The following is a 26,770-nucleotide window of genomic DNA, read 5'->3' on the forward strand; positions in this document are numbered from 1 at the left end:
ACTTGCAGGTCTTGCACACCTTGGGCTAGTGTATCAACTCTTTGATTCAGCGTAGTTATAGTAGAATCGAAATCTGCTGGATCCATTACAATGGCTGGATTATTCTGTCACGTCTAAACATTTGTTATGAAGGAACACAACTGCAGATTTCTTATAGTTTGAATATTTATTATAAAAAGTAAAAGGTATTGACTTTAATTCCAATTTACAGGTACTGTAGCTTTAAGTAATAAATGATAACTGAAGTACACAATTATAGGCACTGTAGCTTTAAGTAGTAAACGATAACTGAAGTCCACAATTATAGGCACTGTAGCTTTAAGTAGTAAACGATAACTGAAGTCCACAATTATAGGCACTGTAGCTTTAAGTAGTAAACGATAACTGAAGTCCACAATTATAGGCACTGTAGCTTTAAGTAGTAAACGATAGCAATTAGCAGACACTGAATCAGAAAGAGTCCTTTAGTAGTATTAATGAATTAGGTGAAAGAAGTTACAATAGCTGTTCCATAGACTTTAACTGAAGCAAGACAGATGCAGCTAACTGAGACAAAGTATGAGTTGAAGTTAGCTGTAATGGGTTTGTTTTAACGAAGGACTTTGGATACAGGAAATAACAGCTTTGAGATGCAACGCTTATCACAGAGGTTTTACTTAGCTTCCGGCACATAGAACACTGGTTCCCGAGATCTCCTCAGAGGCGGTTTATCCTGAATGGAGAGAGTTCAGCTTTAGTCGTGGATGAGAAAAGGTGAAGGGAACTTGAAATCTTCCAGTCCGGTCCGGTAACAGAGGGCTTTCACAACGATGTTGCAGCCGGTTCGTGAGTATGGAACGTAGTTCAATAATCCAGCGTCGATCAGCTGGTGCGGTCAGATTAAATAGGGAGACCGTGTCATAAAGAGGTGTGGCTAAGCTCCGTGGAACCAGGAAGTAAGAGGATATCATAATTAAGGCATGACACCCTCCTACACTCCTCCGCCCCTGGATATCCCATATCTACAGGGAAGGAAGACTAAATAATGACAGTTAATCTCTTTCAAGTGTTGTGTATATACCCCCCTCTCTAAACTCACAAAATTAGAAAAGTTGTGAGCTAGAGTATTCTCCTTAGTCGGGAGATACTAATATATCTGCAAGAAAATGAGCAGAGCAGAATTTATACTTAACTATAAATACATTTTCTTTTATATATAACCCCCTGTGTTGATTCTTTGGTGTAATTTTTCTATCGAACACCAAAAGAGTAATAAACTCATGAACCAATTGCTTTCCTGGAGCACAAAATGTTCAATGTGCAAAGAGAGGGGAACAAAAAAAATAATATATATATATATATATATATATATATATAGATATATATATATATATATATAGATATATATATATATATATATATATATATATATATATATAAATATATTATCCATAAACCATATTCCTCTCTTATCTTATGTTACGTTCTTTTCTTGCATCCATTGTTTTAGTAACTGCGGTTTTTGAAAAGTCAGTGTTTGGTTGTCATATATTAGATTTACGCATGGAACCCCCATGCATATTTAATTTCATTCATTTAATTTCATTCTTCCTGAGTATCGCTGTCTGTGTGGCGAATGATTTTCTTTGAATTCTCGTCTAGAATGAGAGGTCTTGAAAGATCTTAATTTGCTGGTATGCTGAGTCCTTTAGATCCTTACTTAAAATAGTCTTCATAATTTGAGTCTTAGCCCGAAATGATTGTAGACAAATAATTACATCCCTTGGGGACTGCTCTGCAACATTACTAGGCTTGATTGCTCTATGACATCTTTCTATGATATTTTTTACATTATCTATATTGATCCCTAGAAACTTGCAGAGTTCCTCGCAGTACCCTTCTAATTTTGTCTATAGAATACTTTTAGGAATTCCCCTGATGCTAAGATTATTTATTCTAGATCTATCTTCTGGCTCTCCGATCTTCTCCTTTAGATTTTCCATTTTTATCTCCAAGATACTTATTTTATCAGTGTTGTTTTTTTGTTGTTGGATAATTTAATCTGTTTTGTCTTCTAACTCTTCGAGTCTTCTGCCTATTTTTTGAATATCTTTTTTAATTTCCATTGACTGCAAATTTATTTCTTCCTTTATCTTTCCCAATTGGACCTCTAAACATTTAGCCAGATATTCCGCAGGGATAGATACGTTTTCGTTCCATGAATTATCTGATGCGGTTTTGTCTGCATCAGCTTCTTTAGTATCAAGTATTGGTAGTGACTCTTCATGAATTAATTTGGGATTGGTTTCCTTATTTAATTGCGGGGGGAAAAAAAACCTGAGGCTCTTCTCTCTATGCTTATTTCTTGGTTTGTTTTTTTGACCTTGTTTGTTATCTTGATTTTTCTTTGAGGCGATATTTGGCAATTTCCAATTCCATTGTGTATTTCTTATATATCTGCCTTTGTATGCCTTTTATATGCCTTTATTCAACCCCTTATACTCCTATTTTTAGAGCACTGGGGGATAAATCTGTTAAAATCTCTTCTTACTAATCGCTATTAATCCTTAGCTCATTAAATAGTTTACAAACAAGCATTGAGGAGATTAAAAGTTTGAAAAGAAGTGATCTACTCTCATACAATAAAATGAAAACACAAGATGTAGGAAGGAATAAATTTAAGATCCCGTTTGTCTGTGATTTTTCAGTGAAGAATAAAAAAGTAAGATATGCCATCAATAAATATTGGCATCTGTTACAAGATGATCCAATTCTTAAGGAAATTTTACCACCAAAACCTCAAATAGTGCATAGGGGATGTAAAAACATTAAACGTTTTTTGGTTAATAGCGTTCTAAAAGACCCCTCCAATAAAAATGAAAACTTCTTAACAAAAAGCAAAGGATTTTATGGATGCGGGACATGCCTAGCATGCAGGGAAACTAATAGTAAAAAAAGAAATATAAAAAACACCAAAGAAATTAGTAACAAAGAATATGCTATAAGAGATCAGCTAACCTGCTTTTCTAAAAACATTTTCTACCTCTTAATATGCCCCTGTAATAAAATGTATATAGGGAGAACAATTAGGTGTTTACATATCAGGGTTTCTGAACATATAAGGAACATCAAGAAGGGCATAGAAACACACAGTGTCCCCCAGCATTTTAAACAATACCACAGTCAAAATCCACAGGGACTCACATTTTGCGCCCTGAAGTTAATCAAGAGGAAATGGAGAGGTGGAGATTTTCTTCAACAAATTGGGAAGGAAGAAATGTCATTTATTTATAATTTTAATACTTTAGTTCCGTTTGGATTAAATTTGGATTTTGAGTTATGTCATTTTTATAAATATTTCTTTTTTATTTAGTACATCTCCACCTTACTATCGAGACTCCCCATTTCCCCTATGCATTACTTTTAAGTGTATTTATTTATAATGGGTAAGATTCCTCACTATTTACACTTTATATTTATCACTTTTTTATTTATACTGTGGATGTCCTCCCTTATTTTACTATTTGTATTAATTAGTCCCCTCTTGTTATTAGGTTTTATCTTATTAATTGTCATATTAAGTATTTTAACTTGGAGTTTTTTTAGTTTTTTACTAGTCATATGATATATTTTAATGTTTATATGCTACCAGTTCTCATGCCCTCTCTCCCTTGTTTTCCCTCCTCCACTTTTTCTGTATGATCCATAAATGCGAGATTGGACTTATTATGGACTTATTATGTGAATATTTATTTTAATGGGCCAAGTGGAACGCAGATATGCGTTCCACAAAGAACAAATAGGAAGACGAGCAGTAAGCTATATGTAAACGCACACGTCATCCGGTCACGTGTGCGCCTCACGGACCGGTCACATGTGCGTTCCACGAACAGGATTTCCGGGTCCACGGATGCCGACATGGACGCACCAACGATGTGTACGTCTCATGGATTAGACGTCCGTCCACACAGATGCAATCAAGCAATTTACAAACACATAAAAGCAGGAAAAGTCCCATTTGAAAATCCACACCAACTGAGGAAGCCAGCTCCTGGCGAAACGCGTTTTGGTTTGAAGGACTTTTTGTTATGCTATGTTGATTCAATTGAATCTTAGCTATTATTTTTCAATGTTATTTTTTATTTTATTTTATTGAATAAATGTCTTCCTGATTTATTGGATACCTTCCCATTTGCATCTTTATTCAACTATTGGGAGTGGAAGACACCAGGAGGATACAAGAAAAGGATAGTAGATCCCCTTTTAAAGATCCCGAGGCGTACACCAGTAGAGCCAGGTGACCTCTTGGCTCTATATTTGTGAGTTCACAATTCATATGTGTGTTTTACTCTATTACTTTTTTATATTACATATGTCTGCACTATGATTTGGTTGTCTGTCATTTGCAGGCTATAATACAGTGTTATCCATATCCATCGCTTATACATTTGTACAGGTATTTCAGTGCTAAATTTCTTTTCTATCTTTTTGTCTGTGATTTGTGAAGGTTAAGGGAATCCTTCACCTAGGTGTAGAGCCTGATCTCACCTTTCTGGAGGAGTGTGCACTTTTTTGTTTGTATACATTAACTCGTTCTGCCCAGTTCCTCACGCCAGCTCATGGCAATTGCATAGAATTACCTCTGGCTACTTTAATTGAAAAATAAAAAAGAAGCAAATCTCATCAGTATCGGAAGTACTAAGCTTCAATTTCTCTTTTTAAGTACTTCCTATTTCAAACTTTAAATTTGAGCAATTTCATTTAAAGTAAGATTTGTATACTTATCTGTCTCCTGTCGCTGCCCTTTTCCTCAGGGAGCTTCCTTGGCTCTCTGTGCTCTCAGCTTCTTAATTTTTTTTTTAGACAGTATTAGACATGTTTAAATTATGCTGCACTCCAAATTCCAGCTTTCCGCCATCTTATATTTTTTTCCAAACCTTTACAGTTCTTCTCTCCTCATGCAGTTGAATTTCAGCCGCTTTGGGGTTTCCATACTAAGCCCGTCATCTCGTCAACCTTGGACTGACTCTCGTTTCCCCTTGCTACTCCACATCATCTCCCCCGGCCAGGAAAATGCCCACGAGCCGTGACATGCGTACGTGCACGTCTACGTCATCTCGCTCCCCCCTCCTAATTTCTTACCCTTATTAAAACAAGGATTCTCGTGGTCAGGCAGAATCAATATACTAAGGGCTTATATCTTACCAAAATGGCTCTATTTATGGAGAATGATCCCTCTTACATAGTTACTGTCAGGGTACCTGAGGCCTCTACCTCTAAAAGAGGTAGAGACTTAGTAGTTTATCCCTCCAAACGAGCTGTTTCCTTCGTTCCTCGCGGTTCATCCAGTCACTTAAACACCGACCGCGAGGAATCCACGTCCTTTTCTAGCAGGACGCTCAATACGTGACGTCATGACGCTATCACGAGCGACCTGTCACTCAAGTGTCCGATATCCAATCGGTACTTGTCAGAGGCGTATCTACCATCCGGAGCCAGGGTATTTAAGCTTACTTCTCACTTCAGCTCATTGCCCTGTCGTGGTTCTAGCTTGTCTAGTCACTCAGTGCTCTGGTATTCTAGTTTGCTCATTTGGTTTTGACTCGGCTTGTTGTACTACCCTGCTTCTCTGTTATCCCTTGACCCGGCTTGTCTCTCGCTTATCTGTCTTCTCGTTCCCTCGACCTCGGCTTGTCTCTGACTATTCTCTATTACTCTCGGTACGTTAGTCCGGCCATTCTAAGGCCCGGTATACGTACCTTTCCACTCTTTGTACCCTGCGTGTTGGATCCCTGTCCCGATCCTGACATTACGACAGGGCCAATGGATCCTGCAGGTACAAACAGTCAGCTTGGTTCTTCGGATCCCAGGTTTGACGCCATGGAGCATAGGATGGATCAGATGGCTTTGGCACTACAGGCACTTTTGTCTCGTGCTAGTAATCCACCTGAGGAGACACGTACTCCTTCTATTTCTCCTGCAGTCTCAGGTCTAGAGGTAGCCACTGTAGGTGCTTCTTCCCGTATTACCCCACCAGTACGTTATGGCGGGTCACCGGAGAAGTGTCGTGGCTTTCTGAACCAGATTAGCATCCATTTCGAATTACAACCCCGCTCTTATCCTACAGATAGAGCGAAGGTTGGATTTGTTATTACTTTACTCATTGAGAAAGCTCTGAGATGGGCCAATCCTTTATGGGAAAATGATAATCCACTAGTCTATAATTATAATGCCTTTGTAGCTGCGTTTAGAAGAACTTTTGACCCTCCTGGTAGAAAGGTCAATGCAGCTAGATTACTGTTGCGCCTTAGACAGGACAATCGAACACTTGTGGATTATGCACTAGAGTTCAGGTCCTTGGCGTCAGAAGTTAAGTGGAACGAACAGGCTTATATAGATGTGTTTCTGAATGGGTTATCAGATGTAATTCTTGACGAGGTCGCTACTAGAGAACTCCCTGAAAATTTGGAGGATTTAATTTCTTTTATATCTCGTATTGATGAACGCCTAAGAGAGAGGCAGAACACTCGAGATAGGACCCGTAGACCCTCCTTTAAACTAGCGCCTACCTTTCAAAATTCTGAGTTCGAGGACTTACGTATTTCTGAACCTATGCAGATAGGCAGTACTCATCTCACAGAGAGGGAGAGACAGTACAGGAGAAGGGAGGGTTTATGTATGTATTGTGGAGTCAGAGGTCATTTACGCCTAAATTGTCCTAATCGTTCGGGAAACGCTCGCACCTAAGTTTCTCTAGAGGACAGGCCTTGGGTGTTTCTACTTTGTCCTCTATTCACAACTACAAAGAGCTCAGACTTCTGTTACCCGTTTCTTTAAAGTGGGAAAAGGGAGTAGTTAAGACTATGGCACTAATCGATTCTGGAGCTGCTGAGAGCTTTATAGATCAGGGTTTTGCTGCCAAGCATGCTATTCCATCCCAGTTAAAGGAGACACCACTGGCTGTTGAGGCCATCGATGGTAGACCGTTACTTGAGCCTGTTATTTTCCATGAGACCATACCGATTAACTTAACTGTTGGCATCCTACATAGAGAGGACATATCCTTACTGCTCATTTCTTCTCCGTCTATTCCCGTAGTCCTGGGGTACTCCTGGTTGAGGAGACATAACCCTATTATTAATTGGGAGTCAGGGGAGATAGTTTCGTGGGGACAGAATTGTCAAGAAAAATGCTTGCGGAAGGTCTCACCTCTCGGCTTAACCAACACATCGGCTAACTCTGACAATCCTACAGAGACACAAATTCCGTCTCAGTATCTAGATTTAAAGGCTGTATTTGACAAAAAGAAAGCCGATACCTTACCCCCACACAGGTCCTTTGATTGCAAAATTAACCTACTCCCTGGTACCATGCCACCCAGAGGTCATGTATACCCGTTATCTACGAAAGAGAACTCAGTTCTAGAGGAGTATATTCACGAAAATTTAGACAAGGGATTCATTAGGAGGTCCTCCTCTCCTGCCGGGGCTGGATTTTTTTTTGTTAAAAAGAAGGATGGTTCTTTGAGACCTTGTATTGATTATCGAGGCCTAAATAAGATAACCATTAAAAATGCCTACCCGATTCCCTTGATCACCGAACTCTTCGATCGTTTGAAGGGCTCTACAATTTTCACCAAGTTAGACCTCAGAGGGGCATATAACTTGGTGAGAATCCAGCAGGGACATGAGTGGATGACGGCATTCAATACTCGATATGGCCACTATGAATATACTGTTATGCCTTTTGGGTTATGCAATGCACCAGCTGTATTCCAGGATCTGATAAATGAGGTTCTTAGGGAATTTCAGCAAGATTGCGTCATTGTATACCTAGATGATATACTCATTCATTCTAGTGAGATTGAGACTCATCACAAGCAAGTCAGGAGGGTTTTGCACAAGCTTCTCCAGCATGGCTTGTACTGCAAGTTGGAGAAATGTAGCTTTGATCAAACCCAGGTAACCTTTCTCGGCTATGTGATCTCTGGGGAGGGATTTAAGATGGATCCGGATAAGCTCCAATCCATTCTAGAGTGGCCTTTACCCAAAGGTCTTAAAGCCGTACAGAGATTTATTGGTTTTTCTAATTATTATAGGCGCTTTATTAAGGGCTATTCTTCCATTATCGCACCTATCACTAATATGACCAAACAGGGGGCTGATACTAAGAATTGGACTACTGAAGCTCTTCTTGCGTTCAAAACTCTCAAGGAGCTTTTCGCTTCCGCTCCAATTTTAGTTCACCCCGACACTTCCCTGCCTTTTCTACTTGAGGTAGACGCATCAGAGACTGGTTTAGGTGCTGTCCTATCTCAAAGGTTGGGTGTTGATAAACCATTACATCCATGTGGATTTTTCTCTAAAAAATTGACCGGTACTGAAAGCAGATATGACATTGGTGACAGAGAATTACTAGCGGTTATCAAGGCTTTGAAAGAGTGGAGACATTTATTGGAAGGTACATTACATCCTGTTACCATTCTAACAGACCACAAAAATTTGTCTTATATCGGAGAGGCCAAGCGTTTGTCCTCCAGGCAGGCTCGTTGGTCGTTGTTTCTTACCCATTTCAATTACGTTCTGACTTACAGACCTGGGTCAAAGAATTCTAAAGCCGATGCGCTATCTCGCCAATATGAGCCTTCTGCTTCAGTTGAACCACTTTTGTCCTCCATTGTACCCAAATGCAATATTATTGCTAATACCAGTCTCAAAATTCATTCTCCGCTACTTGACCAGATCTTGAAGTCACAACATCTAGCTCCCGGAAACACTCCTGAGGGAAGAAACTTTGTTCCCCCTGAACTCCAACTGGAGCTCTTACAATGTTTTCACGAAAGTAAAGTAGCTGGTCATCCTGGTATTCGCAAGACATACTCTCTGATATCCAAGGATTTCTGGTGGCCTTCACTACGAAAAGATATTGAGGAGTTCGTCGCAGCTTGTGAGACTTGTGCCAAGACTAAACAACCTCATGCATCTCCATCTGGTCTGTTACACCCCTTGGACATTCCTGAGAAACCTTGGTCCTGTTTGTCCATAGACTTTATCGTTGATTTGCCTGCTTCCAAGAGACAGACTGTTATTCTCACGGTGGTGGATAGATTTACTAAAATGGCCCATTTCGTGCCATTACCTAAACTTCCGACTTCTCCTGAATTGGCGGAGATTTTTGCGAGAGAGGTTTTTCGCCTACATGGGGTTCCTTCGGAGATTGTTTCTGATAGAGGTTCTCAATTTGTCTCACGTTTCTGGAGATCCTTTTGTTCTCAAATGGGTATCAAATTGAACTTCTCCTCTGCCTATCACCCTCAGTCTAACGGAGCTGCTGAACGTACCAATCAAAAGATCGAACAGTATCTACGTTGCTTTGTTTCCGAACACCAGGACGATTGGGTCGGTCTGATTCCTTGGGCGGAGTTCGCACACAATAACCTTGTTTGTGATTCAACTCGCTCTAGCCCTTTCTTCATGAACTATGGCTTTCATCCTTCAATTTTTCCTTCGGTTTCCTCTTCTCAGGGGATACCGTCGGTTGATGATCATGTCGCCAACCTGAAGAAATTATGGGATCAGACTCGGCAAATTCTGTTACATAGTTCCTCGTTGTTCAAGAAACACGCTGACAAGCATAGAAGAGCGGCTCCGGACTTTGTTCCTGGGGATAGGGTGTGGCTGAGCACTAAGAATATTCGCCTAAAAGTTCCATCTATGAAATTTGCTCCTCGCTACATAGGTCCTTACAGGGTTCTCACTCGTATCAACCCGGTTGCGTATCGCCTTGCTCTGCCACCTGCCTTACGCATTCCTAACTCTTTTCATGTCTCCTTGTTGAAACCTCTCATTTGCAACAAATTCTCCTCTAAGGTTTCCTCACCTCGTCCTGTTCAGGTGGAGGGTCGGGAGGAGTACGAGGTCAGCTCCATCATTGATTCCAGAATTTCAAGGGGAAAATTGCAATATCTGGTCAACTGGAGGGGATATGGTCCTGAGGAGAGGAGTTGGGTACCTCAGGAGGACGTTCATGCTTCTCGCCTTCGCAGAGCATTTCACCTCCGCTTCCCATCTCGTCCCGGTTCCTTCCGCCCGGTGGGCGTATCTGAGAGGGGGGGTACTGTCAGGGTACCTGAGGCCTCTACCTCTAAAAGAGGTAGAGACTTAGTAGTTTATCCCTCCAAACGAGCTGTTTCCTTCGTTCCTCGCAGTTCATCCAGTCACTTAAACACCGACCGCGAGGAATCCACGTCCTTTTCTAGCAGGACGCTCAATACGTGACGTCATGACGCTATCACGAGCGACCTGTCACTCAAGTGTCCGATATCCAATCGGTACTTGTCAGAGGCGTATCTACCATCCGGAGCCAGGGTATTTAAGCTTACTTCTCACTTCAGCTCATTGCCCTGTCGTGGTTCTAGCTTGTCTAGTCACTCAGTGCTCTGGTATTCTAGTTTGCTCATTTGGTTTTGACTCGGCTTGTTGTACTACCCTGCTTCTCTGTTATCCCTTGACCCGGCTTGTCTCTCGCTTATCTGTCTTCTCGTTCCCTCGACCTCGGCTTGTCTCTGACTATTCTCTATTACTCTCGGTACGTTAGTCCGGCCATTCTAAGGCCCGGTATACGTACCTTTCCACTCTTTGTACCCTGCGTGTTGGATCCCTGTCCCGATCCTGACAGTTACATAGCTGAAAAGAGACTTGCGTCCATCAAGTTCAGCCTTCCTCACATTTGTTTCTTTTGCTGTTGATCCAAAAGAAGGCAAAAAAACCCAGTTTGAAGCACAATTTTGCAACAAGCTAGGAAAAAATTTCTTCTTGACCCCAGAATGGCAGTCACATTTATCCTTGGATCAAGCAGTTATTACCCTACATTGAAAGATTCTATCCTTGAATATTCTGTTTTTGCAAGTATGCATCTAGTAGCTGTTTGAACATCTGTATGGATTCTGATAAAACCACTTCTTCAGGCAGAGAATTCCACATCCTTATTGTTCTTACAGTAAAAAAAACCTTTCCTTTGCCTTAGACGAAATCTTCTTTCTTCCAGTCTAAACGCATAGCCTCGTGTCCTATGTAAAGTCCGGTTTGTGAATAGATTTCCACACAATGGTTTGTATTGGCCCCGGATATATTTGTATAATGTTATCATATCCCCTCTCAGGAAACGTTTTTCTAAACTAAATAGGTTTAAATTTGTTAACCTTTCTTCATAGCTGATATGTTCCATTCCTTTTATTAATTTTGTAGCCCGCCTCTGCACTTTTTCTAGTGCCATAATATCCTTCTTTAGAACAGCAAAATTGCACAGCATATTCAACATGTGGTCTTACTAGTGATTTATAAAGAGGCAAAATGATATTCTCGTCCCGAGAATGAATGCCCTTTTGCAGCAAAAGCAATCCCTCTGCAGCAAAGTAATATCTTACTCACATTGTATTATTTTACAAAGTTTTGTGTCATCTGCAAACACTGAAACATGACTTTCAATGCGGTCTTCAAGATCATTTATAAACATGTTAAATAGAAGGGGTCCCAGAACAGACCCCTGAGGGACATCACTTGCCACCTCTGTCCAGCTTGAAAATTTACCATTAATGACTTTGTACTCTTTTTCTGTTTCTACCCAAGAACAAGCATTTTCATCTAGACCGATTTATTTGAGTTTGAACACGAATCTATTGTGTGGAACTGTATCAAATGCCTTGGCAAAATACAAATAGATCAGATCCACTGCAACACCCTGATCTATACTTCTACTTACTTCTTCGTAGAACGCAATCAAGTTAATTTGACATGACCTGTGCTTCATAAAACCGTGCAGATTTTTGCTGATAACCATGTTCTTCTCAATGAATTCTTGAATATTATCCCTTAATAACCTTTCAAATATTTTACCAGCCACAGAAGTTAAGCTCACAGGTCTACAGTTTCCTTTTTGAATATAGGAACCACATCTGCCTTTACTCCAAACCTCCGGAACACTTCCTGAAAGAAAATAATCTTTAAAGATTAAAAACAGAGGTTCACTTATTTCAACACTTAGTTCCTTAAGTACTCATGGATGGATACCATCAGGCCCTGGAGCTTTGTTTGTATTAACTTTCTTTAGTTGCTGCAGCACCTTGTCTTGAGTTAACCAATTACAATTATTCTACAAGTTTTTAGTAGCAATCATTTGCACATCTATTACCATAGGTTCTTCCTTAATATATACGGAGGAGAAATAGTTATTAAAAATTCCTTCCTTTTCCTGGTCTTCATTAACTAACACCCCCGTTTTTCCAATAAGTATTAACTGTCCCGAAAATTGGTTGCTAATGTTACATGCCTCTTTTTAAAATTTGTCTGGGATGAAAAAAAAAAACAAGAGTAAAAATAAAACATTTAACCAGGATAAGACAAGATTGAGGTTTCCTTGCCCAGAAATCCATCAATGTTATCAGGCCAGTAGACTGTTTCATATAATGTTATCACAGAATACATCCACAGAAAAGGAAAAATGGTATTCAATAGAGAGAGACAGCACAGGGGTAGATAATTTATCCTCTGGATTTTAGATCTCAATAGGTCTCTCATCCAGGTAAATGGAATGAAACAAGGAGGGGGACAGAGACTATTCCTATGTTATGTAATGAAGTGGCAAGTGGTTTTCCCCATACGCCCGCCTTCCATGTCCGACCAAAAAAAATCAATTACTAAAGAGGGCGTAAAAAGACAAAAAATTGATGACGATAGTAGTTCAATCAAAGACGAAAGGGATCTCTCTCTCCAAATAAAGATAGGGAAAAGTCAGATAAGAAAGTAAGACTAAAAGGGTTATAGTAGGGATAATTAATCTAGGAACGGGGTAGGGGGTGGGAAGGAAGAAACAGGGGAACATACAATGAATTAAAGGTTAAACCTATGAAGTCTTACTATAGTTAAGTAAAGATGTATTGTATTAATGATGATAGAGAGACCTCAAAGCATTATTATATTACTATATACAGCATGCCAATTGGAAAAACCTGACACTGGTACTCACTTTATGGGTCAGACCAACCATGGGAACAGGACTATCCCATATCATCCCCAAACCTCTGGGTTGATTGAAATGGGCTTTTCAAAGGACATATTCAAACACTATCCCCAAGTATATCATAGAGGGGGTGGAATAGAGCTTTTACACAGACTCTTGATTTTAGATAACTGACCACCAGAGCATCTCTATATGAAAGGTTTACATGTAAATAATGACAATCCTTTTGTTAGTTTAAGGTTGACAATTACAGGTAGCCTCCCCAAATGAGTGGAGAATAATATATATGTTTTAATTACATGCCATTCCTTTGCTTAGATGATGGGAGGGACTAATAGAGTTAGTCTTTCCCAAAGGAGGCAGCCTGAAGAGACAGGGGTAACCTTATATACTCACTGATGAGTGAACCATAGAGGGTTAGAGTGAATGAATTTGTGTGGACACGAATGAATATGGAGCTCATCTATGTTTAGAACTAAAACAAGTAGGAAAACTGCTGACACAGGTCCAGGAGAGGTGTCAATCAGGGCAGCCTACTAATTAAGTAGGGTCCAAAGGTCTAATGAAGTAGAAAGAAGAGGTTATTCAAGTTGGTCATGGTAATATTAAAACTGTATTATTAAATGATGATTCTTAACCAGTCTATTCTCCTTCTAGTAGATAATGTCCATATAGCCCTGCTCGTTCCATAGAGGTCAAACATATTACATTAAGACCAGATGTACACTCCCTTCAAAGTCACCATCAGTGAAGAAGAAAGACGGTGCCCATTTTACGCCCATAACTCATAGTTATAAGTTCACAATTTAACAGATATTCCCTGCATAAATGCCAGTTTTAAGCACTGAGAAGGTTAATTAACAAACCAGTTTAACCAGTTCACAGTCAGGAGGCAGGTTAATGGGTAGGGAATAGGCATGTTACTATGGTTATTGTGAAGCTGTTTTGTGGTTGTTTGACAGTTGTTTTTTGGAGTTCGTTGGAGATAGCAGCGATGTAGCAGTACAGGGGCACAGGCAGCCTTACTCATTTTTTCTAAGGTGCAAGTATGCGCTCTAGGTCCATATAATTTTGTATCCTGGGACATGTAGGTTGATCTATCCAGAAACCTTGATCTCCATTTCATCTAAGATCCTGGGACATTAAGTATAAAACGGTATAATTTTGTTATACAGTTTAGATTAAATTGCTTGCTAGGGTTTAGATTAAATTGCTTGGATAGCCTTTGATATATTTCAACTGCAGTCGTACTGCAAAGGATAATTGTCTGGTGTAACATATTCATCCTCGCCTTGCGACATCGATAACAATTGCCTTGTCAACATGTGCGGTAGTGCCGTTCAGCGGCCATGCATTGATATGTCTGACCCCTGCAGCATGTTAATGGACGCCGGACGCTGTGGATCTACATGGACGACGTCGGCGTGTGCGTGATGTCATGCAAAGGACGCGCAAGCATGCACGTTCTGGGGTCAAAGGCCGGATACAGCTAATTGGATCTACGGGAGGGGTATTTAAGCTCATCTAATTCTTCAGCTCATTGCTCTGTCGTGGTTTCCCTTAGTGGTTGTCCGAGAGTATGTTCCTGATAGTTTATTTCTGGTTATTGACATTGGCTTCATTTGACTTCCCTGTATTCTGGTATCCTTAACTTTTGGCTTTCCCTTATCGTTGTGTCCCTTTCTGTGTTCCTGACCTCGGCAAGTATTCTGACTATTCTCTGGTACGTTAAGTCCGGCCATTCTAAGGCCCGGTAAGACGTTACCTATTAGTCCTAGGTGTGACACAATTCTACGTGCTGGATCAGCTAGTAATCCTGACATTGTTAGTATTACAACTGTTTAGCATGTTTAACATGTTTATTAATATTTGTTATATTTTCTTTAACATCTTTTTATTAAACATCATCTTTTGCTGCACTCTGAGTGATTGTAATTTGGTCTTTACATGTTAGGATATAACTCTGCCAAAATACCTTATGCAGCTAATAATCTAAATGTATAAGGGTTGGTTTTGAATGCTTGCAAATATATGTGGGCTTTCATTAACTCTATTATTAGTATAACTAGGTTATGTCTATTCTTAGTGTGCACAAGGACACATGAGTGGTGGCCATCTTGATGCTCTTTGATGCACATGGTCGTCAGCCATCTTGGTTCTCCTAACCCTTTAACACAGTAGTTATTGTGAAACTCTTTGAATTGCACAAACAAATTAATCCAAAACCACGAACCACAACATCCAATTTCTTGCAAATCCTCATAGAATAGTTTTATTTCCCACTGTCTTCTTCCTTGTATGCCATATAAATTTTAGTTTTAACTAGAATGGTAAATGTCTGTATAAGTAAAAACTATGAGAAAATTCAAAGTCTGCCAAAAAGTTCAACTTATCACTTTCAACATGTCCACTGCCATAGACAATGCACGTAATTAACTAGGCACACTGATGTATGCTGGTAGGAGATTTGAAGCAGAAGAATAGCTTCTTGTGTTTTTTATTCTAATAGCATAAGCAGAGGCCTCCGATACATTATTCAGATATGCCAATATTCATATTAAAGTTCGATCTCTATTGCTGAAAGTACCACCATTTTTTATGTTAATAGTTGATACATAATATTCCAAATGATTAGTAGACCGTTGTTTCCCAGTTTCCTCTCACCCTTTGCCAGATGGTAGTAGACACATCCTCAGAAGAAATCCTACCACAACCACAGATAGCAGAGATATATCTTCCTGTCCCCGTGCCATAACAAACTGAAAAGTATCTTCAAAACCTGCGGAGGTAAAAAAAAAAAAAAAAAAAATGACAAATCACATTTACTATCTATACTTGCTAAATAATGATATTTGGCACACACTAGACCTGTAACGGAATATCTCAAGCAGCACCGACCCTAAGAGGGACCACTGTCCCTTCACGGGCCAAGGGAAAGGTTTGTGAATCCGTGCGTGCCTGCCTGTCTTCCTCTCGCAAGCTCTGATATAATCAAAGCGTTGCCATGGTAACCCGCGACAACGCTCACTAATACAGGCACTCGCGAGAGGGAGAAGCATGGTCTGTACCCTGCGGAGGTACAGACCAAATGACCAGACAGCTGGACCACCAGGGATCGTCATCAGCCTGCTCCACTGTACCCTGGCAAGGTAATTAGAGGGAGGGGGAGTGGACTATATATGTTTTAATGATTACATTGATTAAGAAGCTAAAAACACTGGACACGTGCTAATTGATAATTGTATTTATTGTTGCTTTGTTTATCTGAAATCCTAATTTGGCAAAATAAAACATGCATGCATTCATTCATATTACACTCACACATAAACACAGAATTTTCAGCCAATTAACACATTGAGATATCCATATTCAGGTCGAGATTACGTTTTAATCTGGATCTTATACCTATTTTTGTCAACTCTTAAAATAATTGGAGTGTTTTGCATTAAACTTGCATTACTTACTTTTAGAATGTCTTGCTATTACACACCATGCTTCATACCATTTATTAACCCACTACACCCCCTGTCATCATACCATCTATTAACCCACTATACCCCCTGCTTCATACCAACTATTAACCCACTACACCCCCTGACATCATACCAACTATTAACCCACTACACCCCCTGCTTCATGCCATTTATTAACCCACTGCACCCCCTGCCATCTTACCCCCTATTAACCCACTACACCCCCTGCCATCTTACCCCCTATTAACCCACTACACCCCCTGCCATCTTACCCCATATTAATCCACTACACTGCCTGCCATCCTGTCCCCTATTGACACACTACACCTCTCGGCACTTACACACAAACACATTACACACACTCTATAACCCTTGTACACACACCACGCATCCTTCACTCACATACACACAGTATGCAAACTCTATACCATTAAACATACTCTACACTCTCTGCACTCACACACTGTATACCCCCTATAAACACACACTACACACCCTGCACTTACACACTACACACTATATCCCTTACATACATCACACCCCAATGCATTCACACACTCTATGCACACACTAGTCTATATACGCATATACACACAATTAATACGCCCCCTTTTTGGCCCCACGCATCGCAGTGGGCTGCTCTGCCATTAACTGCCCGGGCTGAATTGTCGTCCCAGTCCGACCCTGGTGCTTAGAGTGTTCCTTTACACTAATTTGATAGGTGATAAGCATCCCACGGTTAAAAATGCTACATATTAAACAATAATACATGGATAGGGTGCCTGCTTAAAAAAAAAAAATAAAGTCTTTAACATTTTTTATTTTAATAATAATCCTAAAACCAGCAACTGCAAGTGTATGAGGAATTTTCCCTTCTGACCTCGAGCCAGGGCCAGATTAAGAGCCCATTGGGCCTGGTGCTGACATTTATGATGGACCTAATTACATAATCTTATAGACAGAAAACACTAAAAACAAACCTCCCAAGTGTCATGTATCTGGCAGAGGTAATGCTGGAGGGAAACTCGCAGGATATAGCTATAAGAAAATACATACCCTATGCTAAACTCTCACTTTCATCTTTCAAGTAAATCCATAACCCCTAAAAGCAGTGTCCAGTAAAGCGAGAAAGTCAATGGGCCACTGACGCTAATCACATAACCAGAACCGTCCAATGGGGCAAACATGTCCACAAAGTGGGAATGTCTGCCTGAAGAATTGGAATTCTAGTCTAGTGTGAATGCATGTAAGGCTGGCCAACAATGGGCATAATATGCAGACAGCACCCTGAGCTTGGCATAAATGCATCTAATGATGTTCTCACTATACGCTGTCTAAGGACTATCCCCTAGCACTCACTTGTCCACCTGTAATGTTTACATGAATATATGTGGAACACAACTGCAGATAACTCAGGATTTAGATTAATGACTAGGATAGTAGAGAATAGTACAGGTACTGTATCTTTAATTCAGTGGTGGTTTGTTTAAACGGAGTAAGCAGCTTATGATAGGTATGCAGTATAGCAGAAAGCAATTTACCAGTCCATGGAATCAAACAATTAAGATTTGTAGGTTGCAGCAGGTAAGAGTTAGTTTGGAGTGAGAGGTAAGCAGACTTGAAAGCAGGCAGAATCCAATACAGTTGATATTATTACTTAGCTTTTAAATGGAGGAAGTCCAGGTTTGCCTAAGTTCTCCTCCGGGGAGGAGAGAGTTTTTTAGCAGTAAAGAGAAGGTCCTTTACATTCCGTGGTCGAGGTGAGGAGAGAGTGGGATAACAGTTTCCAGTCCGGGTTCGATACACAAAAGGGTTGAAGATACTTGCTAGCCGGTTTTGATATTCGCGGTAAGGCTTTTCAATAATCCAGCGTTGTGAATCTGGCGCGGTCTCCCTATGTAGCGTGGGAAGACCGCGTCAGAGAAGGGGGTGTGGCCAAGCTCCGTCCACCCGGAAGTGTCAGGGTAGCGGTAATGCCGGCAGTTAAGACATGACACCACCCCTCTCCTAACCTTCTTGCTACCAGACAGAAGCTCCTGTTATATAGTCTGGGACAGAGAAAAGGTATATATATGCTACAGTGTTAGGGAGACTGAAGCATCAAGAGCATTTACATAGTGTGCCACGTCAGCGTTACCTTTTTACATTAACTTATTTCCTTGTCAGCCAGTCCACACACGTTTTCTTCCCCTTCATCCCTCTTAAAGGGACACTATAGTCACCTGAACAACTTTAGCTTAATGAAGCAGTTTTGGTGTATAGAACATGCCCCTGCAGCCTCACTGCTTAATCCTCTGCCATTTAGGAGTTAACTCCCTTTGCTTATGAACCCTAGTCACACCTCCCTGCGTGTGACTTGCACAGCCTTCTATAAACACTTTCTGTAAAGAGAGCCCTATTTAGGCTTTCTTTATTGCAGGTTCTGTTTAATTAAGATTTTCTAATCCCCTGCTATGTTAATAGCTTGCTAGACCCTGCAAGAGCCTCCTGTATGAGATTAAAGTTCAATTTAGAGATCGAGATACAATTATTTAAGGTAAATTGCATCTGTTTGAAAGTGAACCCAGTTTGTTTTTTTCATGCAGGCTCTGTCAATCATAGCCAGGGGAGGTGTGGCTAGGGCTGCATAAACAGAAACAACGTGATTTAACTCCTAAATGACAGTGAATTGAGCAGTGAAATTGCAGGGGAATGATCTATACACTAAAACTGCTTTATTTAGCTAAAGTAATTTCGGTGACTATAGTGTTCCTTTAAGTTGCCATACTTAAGCAAGAGCATGTGAAGAGTAGTAACTATTTATTTATGGCTTGATTTATTTTTAAATCAATGGGCCTGTTCCATAAGCATGGGCCTGGGGCTGCAGTTCCATCAGCCCCTATGTTACTCTAGCCCTGCCTCAAACATTCGAAAATTGATCAACAATTTCAAATTTAAGACCAAAGAAGCTGAATTGGTAACATAGCAGACTAAGAGAATGTTCCCAAATTTGCTATTTTTACCTTTAATTTGAATTCTCCTTTTAGTGCATACCCCTTCAAAGGTTTGAAGAGAGCGGATGGGGCATCCCTTAACATTAAATGAACACTCCACTAGGGAATTTTATATTTTTAATAAATCACTATTAAATAGAGCTACCCCAATAAAGTGCCATGGGATACTCTTTAAATCACTTTAGCAAGAGCAGCTGAAGTGTTTTATGAGTGTGGCGATGTCCTTTACGTTAAAAGCGGCACTGTCATGTCGAACTTACCTTTTCCCCAATAGCTCCATCGTCTCTTCCTCTCTCAGAATCTGTTCTGCTTTTCTTCCTATCTGATCTAGTTTTCTTTAAAACTTTAAACAAAGTACGGAATTTCCCTCAGGGCCTTCATCTGCCCACATTAAGATGGCAGGGCCTAGGACCTAGATAAGGGTAAGTTATAAAGCGTTTAAAAAAGGTAAAATGTGAGACCAAGGGGCATTTGGGGGCTGACCAGGGGGACAAACAAATATATGTGTCTGAGCTCTGAAAAATGAAATTTAATATACAAATGACGATGCTGTGTTTAACTGTATTATGCAGCTGAGTGTCTCTAAATTATAAGCTCTGACCACTATATCCATCAGACAGCATAGAGTAAGGAGGACAAAAAAAAAACAAAAAAAAACAATGTTTCTGTTAGTCCTCCTTCAATACAATATGTGCCCTGGCTGTGTTTGAATTGAACTGCATTGTTATGTTAATTGCTAACTCTTTTATACACATTTATATGAAAATATAACATCACATGAAAAAAGTTAATACAAATTATAGGTTATTCTTTTTTCCCCATAATGTAATTCCAAGATAAACATCAGACAAAATGATACATTTGTCTGTTGGTGAGAATGAAGGGGTTCTTTATTGAGGAGTACTACTCTCAAGAGAAAGCTGCTCCTATTAAAGGGTGCATGGATATTGTAGATTATACTAGCTTTAGTGTAACTATAATCTTAATTTCATTAATGACAGGAGGTAAATATTTGCTTAAATCTCCTCACTAGAACTCCAGAGCAGCACATTAACATAGAGAGAAAAAACAATCACAAAAAAGTAAGGAAACCATATAAGGCCCCTCCCAACCAACTACTTCCTCTTTCAAGCTGCGACAAAAAGAAGTACATGAACAATATACAACTCAATAGTAATAGCAGAAAAAAGAAACAAACTAAATCAGCCGATGACTGTCATCCGAAACTCGAAACGAACGTGCATCAGAAAATGAGATCCTCGAACTTAGTCCTGAAGAAGATCTGGAACCTGGACCTGTAGTCAAACCATTAAACTGAAACGAGATAAACAGAGTCGAAAACTCAGATTAGTGAATGAAGTGTACTGTGGAAACATGAATGCCCACAATCAAATACTGACAGTACAACATCCCAGAAAAACACACTCTGACTTCCCCTAAATAGACAATTACCTGACCTGTCTACCACAGTCCTGGAGAACAGACTAATACTAAAACAGGTCAAGCAAAAGCAAACAAATAAGGGAAGGGAAGGGAGAAACTGGGAGGGAAATATTCGCCTCCTGTCATTAATAAAATTAAGATTATAGTTACACTAAAGCTAGTATAATCTACAATTTTATAGCATGACATGAGGCTTCATATTTACTGTTTTAACGCTCTGACAACAAAGCAAATAAGCATGATCCGACGGTCTAAAATAAAATTGGCAAAAGGAATCTTCTCGGGACCAGTCCACTGAACGCATGATGTCTTTAACTCCTTAACCCCTTAAGGACACACGACGTGTGTGACACGTCATGATTCCCTTTTATTCCAGAAGTTTGGTCCTTAAGGGGTTAAGGACACATGACATGTGTGACATGTCACGATTCCCTTTTATTCCAGAAGTTTGGTCCTTAAGGGGTTAAGGAAAGCGCCTGCCATGAAGGCTCCAGAAGCCGCCTCGCCTCTCACCGAATGCGCTGCAAGGGTCGAATTCACCCCCACCAATGCCAATAACCATATAAACCATTGTGCCAGAGCCGTAGACGAGACTGGTTTGAGGTCTGACATAAGAAATTAACAACTGGCCGGAATGAGAAGAATGAAAAGGAGCAGCAATCGCCACATGACGAGACAGAGTCGTCACTACACAGAGCAAGGCGAGTCGCGGAAATATGAGTAAAAAATAGCCGTCGAATCCAACTAATACACCTAGACACCCTAAAGGTGACCCCGTCAGGAGAAAAAGAAAAAGCATCAACATCGAAGGCCCGGACATCAGAAACACGCCTGAAAGAAATAAGTCGTCCCAGAGGAGGTCCTTAGCCAACTGCGATAACGCCACGACATTCCAGGCTCCCCTGAAAGGGTCCAGGTCACCAAGAGCAGGTGGCCGTCCCTCACGAGGGGATGAGGAGTGCCCCAGGAGTCCGAGAGGAGCATCATAGGGGAGGGGAGGAACAGTAGATCCCAATGGAACAGATCCAGAACTTCTGGAAACCAGGCTTGACACTGTCAAAGAGGATTCAACAACACCCAGGACACATGTCGATGCTGAACTACAGTAAGACCCTGGGTATCCTAGCAAGCGGAGGAACTGCATAAGCTCCCCACAATGGCCACACTAGAAGAACAACATCCACTGCCGTGCACGCCAGATCCGGCAGTCAGCTGAAGTAGATTGGGACCCAATAGTTTGTCCTGGAGTCGAAAAGGTCCACTGTGAACAGACCCCTCAAGTCTGCGATCGAGAAAAAGGGTGGGCGCAAGTGCCTCTAATCGCTGGCGTCCCTCCAATGTCTGGATAACCAATCGGCATTGGGTTCGACTCCCCAGGATGATATTCCGTAAGGAAGGTGATGTTGCGCTGGAAGCAGAAACTGTAAATCTCCTTCACCACCCCTGAAAGTATCCGGGAGCGGGATCCTCCCAGGCGGTTGATGTATTGCACCGTCGAGATGTTGTCCATCTTGATTAAGACGCAGCAATCGGACAGATGTCTCACTAGGTTCCGAATGATGCCGCAAAAATTCCAGGCAGTTCATGTGGAAACTCCGACTCCCTCTCCAACCACAGCCCTCCCATGGAGCTGGTCGTGCAGATGGCTCCTCAACCCTAAAGACTTGCGTCCGACTCTACCACAAAATCCGGAGTCGGTTCGAAAGTCGTCTTGCCGTTCCAGGCAGACATGCGGAGTAGCCACCAGCGTAGTTCATTCTTCATGTCTGAAGTGAGGGAAAACCTTTGTCGTAGGAAGGTCTCTTGAGTAGGAAACAAGCTTTCAGGCGTTGCATGGTCCTGTAATGAAGTGGGTCCGGGTATTTCGCCTGAATCGAAGAAGAGAGGAGACCCACCATGCATGTTAACCTCCATAATGGGCTACAGACTTTCCGTAGAATCCTCCCAATCACCTTGCGATTGCTGTTTCAGATAATGGGAGGTGTAGGAGACCTTCTCTCGTGGCTAATTCGAAGCCCAAGAACTCGACTATCTGAGACGGAGAGAGGGCTGACTTCTCCTGGTTGACCACAAAACCCTGGTATTTTAATAAGGAGACCACACAGTGCGTTTGGCACTTCAGTCTGGAGAGCCATTTGCAGAAGATCAGCAGAAATTCCAGGTAGATGATACAACGGGTGTCCTCCGAGTGAAGGCATGCAATCATCGGTTACAATAGTTCGGTGAAGCACCACAACACCGAGCTGAGGCTGAAAGGAAACAGGTGGACAGGCCAGGCCAGGCCAGAGGAAACTGAGAAATCGTCGGCATTCGGGGTCCACTGGCACCGAGAGATGGGCGTCCTTCAGATCCAGTCTCGTGGATTAACCTCCTGGGTGGAGGAGGTCCCATAGGAGGTGGATGCCCTCCATCTTGAAACAATGGTATATCACAAAGGCATTTAGGCTTCTCAGGTTGGTTACCAGCGGAAATCTCCGAACTTTGTCTTCACCAGAAAAAAAATGAGCGAGATAAATGAGAGAGATAATAGAGAATGAGGGGTGGAGGGAAGAACACACCCTATCTGTCCACAAACAAAAGGCAGTCAAATGAAAACAAGCAGAATGACTAAACTAATAAACACAAATAGCAAATTAATAAATATAAGTAAAACTATAAATCTAAGTATAACCCACAACCACCCATATAGAAATAGGAGGCAATGGTACTCTGACCTGTGCTTGATGTGGAGCAACAAAGAAAGAGGAAGTAGTTGGTTGGGAGGAGCCTTCTATGGTTTCCATACTTTTTGTGATTGTTTTTTTTCTCTTTATGTTATGTACTGCTGTGGAGTTCTAGTAAAGAGACTTAAGCAAATATGAAGTCTCCAGTCATGCTATAAAATTAACACTCTCCTAATCCTAATGGCCAGAGACTTAGCGTGGGTTGCTGGTGTGGAAGTCTAGGTCAGTGTTTAGAGATGCTCCACTTTTAGTTATTTAGGCCACCTTACAGAACACACATTTTATACATATTCACCATAGTGTCTGTACAGAACTAGTTATGAGGAGGTAACAAGGAGAGAAAGAAGTAGATTGATAAGAGAAAATACATAGTTTGCATTGAAGCTGCATTTGAACCAGGGAAACCAGGTAGCTATGCATTTGTAGGATGTATCTTTAATAGAGTTGAGCGAACCCGAACTGAAAAGTTTGGATTCGTACCGAACATTACGTTTTTTGGACCCCGGACCAGAACACAGACTTTTCACTCTATGTTCGGGTTGGAGTTCGGCGATTTAATTACGCGTTTTGAAAATCAACAAGCGTTTCACTTGTGTGCCCTTAGAAGCCATCACAGCCATGCCTACTAATGGCATGGCTGTGATTGGCCAGTGCAGCATGTGACCCAGCCTCTATATAAGCTGGTTACTTTGTATTATTAAATTATGCCCCTACTTGCTATACCGCGAGTAGGGGCATGTCTATTAAACAGTGAGCAGCCTGTGGCTGCTCACTGTTAAAAAAATAAATAAAAAAAACGGGGCCCCACTCCTGAGCCCCCACCCGTGCCGCGCGAGTGGGGGCTTTTAAACTAAACTATTGCCCCACCAGGCACTACCCCTGAGCAGTGGGTGGGGGCAATAAAAATCAATAAGGGGGGGGACCTACTGTCCTCCCTCCTGGCCCCCACCCCTGCGCGGTGTGTGGGGGCCATAAATAAAAATTGGGGGAGGGGGGGGACCTAATGTCCTCCCCTGGCCCCCACCCCTGAGCGGTGGGTGGGGCCCATAAATAAAGAATGGGGGGGAACCTACTGTCCTCCCCCCGGCCCCCACCCCTGAGCAGCGGGTGGGGGCCCTAAATAAAAATGTAACCCACCCCAGGTGACTAGGTGACTAGGTGTCCCCAAACCCCTAGTCACCCCCTCCCCAAAATTAAATAACCCCTACCTACTTCCTCATCCTAAAAATAATGAGGGGGGACCCTTGTCTTCTTTCGTCTAAATTCTTCTTTTTTCAGCCCCAAAAAAGGCCAAATAAAAATTCATAATAACCGGTGAACTTAAAAAAAAAAAGAGTGCAAAAAATAAAAATCAATTTTCACCCATGGAGGGCTCCGCGCAGACTGAGCTCTGCAGGGCGGGGGAAGGCTTATAAAGCCTTTCCCTGTCCTGCAGTTAGGCTTAGAGCACTTTGATTGGTGGGTTTAAGCCATCCAAGCAGAGTGCTCTGACAGGTAAATTAAGAGACTGACAGGCAAGTCTCTACATTTACCTGTCACACCACTCTGATTGGTTGTGTCAGACCTTCCGGCATTCGCTAACCGTGGACTTCCGGGTTCTCGGAGCGCGGCCACTCCCCCTCCTATGACGTGGTCGTTCCCAGGGTTCATAGAGAGTCCGCGTCAACACCACAGTGCTGGATCAACTCGAAAGCTCCCGCGAACTTCAAACTGAATATTTACTTCTACTGTGTATCGGACCCGGACTGTTTAATCATTTACCCTCCTTCTCCTCTCCTACGACCTCGGACTGTTTTTGGATATTCTCTTGCCTGCTGCAACCTCGAATCTCTGTGGAATCTCTATCACCAATTTGGATTATCACTCCTTCATAAGTTAAGTAAACCAGATTGGCTCAAACTTAATATATAACCATCCTAAATCTAAGTGGTTCGCTATCTGCTCCACATCAACTCATAATCTTGTTTCCAACACCTACTTATTAATTATCTGCATCCTAATTTGGAACTTCTCGCTGGTTGTGTTAAATTTACCTTATCCTAAAACAACTTCAAACACCGCTGCTGGTTATAACCTGCCAGGAATTAAAGAGACAGTTCAAATTGATTATCTTTTTTATTTAAAGTAATAAACATTATCAAACTCAGAAATCTGCAGTTGTTTCCATCTTATCAACAATTGAGCGTTACAGATTGATCCAGCCTAATTAATGGATACAGCAGATCTCACTTCTGAAATCACCAGATTAAACCAAAGGGTGGATACTCTCACTCAAGGCATGCAAGATCTACAGATCACCAATGAAAGAATCCTTACTTATGTAAGGGACTTGCAAACCCATACTCCTCACACAGTTACACACTCGGCTAGTGACCCTGCTGTCTCCAACCCCGAAAAATTCTCTGGAGACAGGTCCCAATACCGAGAGTTCATCAATTCTTGCAAGTTGTTGATTGCATTAAAACCCCGATCATATCCCACAGAAAGATCTAAAGTTTGTTCTGTTATTTCATTTTTGAGAGGTGAACCCATGGCCTGGGCTCATTCCTTTCTTGAGAATGATGATCCCATATTGGATTCTCTGGATGAATTCTTTGAAGCCATGTCTCTCCTTTACGAAGACCCAAACAAACAAGCGACTGCAGATTTAACCATTAGAACACTGCAGCAAAGAAACCGGCCTGTTGAAGATTACATTGCTGAATTCAAACGATGGGCACCTGAAACTCAGTGGAATGACATAACTCTACGTAACCAGTTCCGTATTGGGTTATCTGAAGCTGTCAAAGATGAGCTCTCCAGAACTGAACTACCTACTACACTAAATACACTTATTCAACTGTCAATCAGTATCGACAGAAGACTTAGGGAAAGAAAAGCTGAGAAATCACTCACTAGCTCTCTATGGAAAAAACCCTTCACCTCTTCAAAGGCACCGGAGAAACCTATAACTCCCGCTGAACCTATGGAAATAGGGGTTGTGAGAAGTCCTCTTACTCCAGAAGAGAGAACCAGAAGAAGACAACTGAACCTCTGCATGTACTGTGCTTCGCAAGAACATGTGGTCCCAGACTGTCCCCTATTGAAACGTCCAAGAGGCGGTAAGCATGGTTCTACCACGACTATAATGAGTGTACTTCCT

The 26,770-nt window shown here is 41.4% G+C and overlaps 1 protein-coding gene across 2 annotated transcripts in view; it reads right to left on the reverse strand.

Moving 5' to 3' along the window:
- Window positions 1–26,770, reverse strand: part of GABRA3 (gamma-aminobutyric acid type A receptor subunit alpha3) — a 513,254-nt gene that overhangs the window by 382,600 nt on the left and 103,884 nt on the right. For both annotated transcript variants that reach the window (XM_063432388.1, XM_063432389.1), the window contains exon 2: window positions 15,661–15,775. In XM_063432388.1, coding sequence (XP_063288458.1) covers window positions 15,661–15,749 — 89 coding nt within the window. In that variant the 5' untranslated portion in view covers window positions 15,750–15,775. The remainder of the gene's footprint in view (window positions 1–15,660; window positions 15,776–26,770) is intronic.

The sequence above is a fragment of the Pelobates fuscus genome, chromosome 9 (genome assembly GCF_036172605.1).
Source record: "Pelobates fuscus isolate aPelFus1 chromosome 9, aPelFus1.pri, whole genome shotgun sequence".
In the NCBI taxonomy this organism is placed as follows: Eukaryota; Metazoa; Chordata; class Amphibia; order Anura; family Pelobatidae; genus Pelobates; species Pelobates fuscus.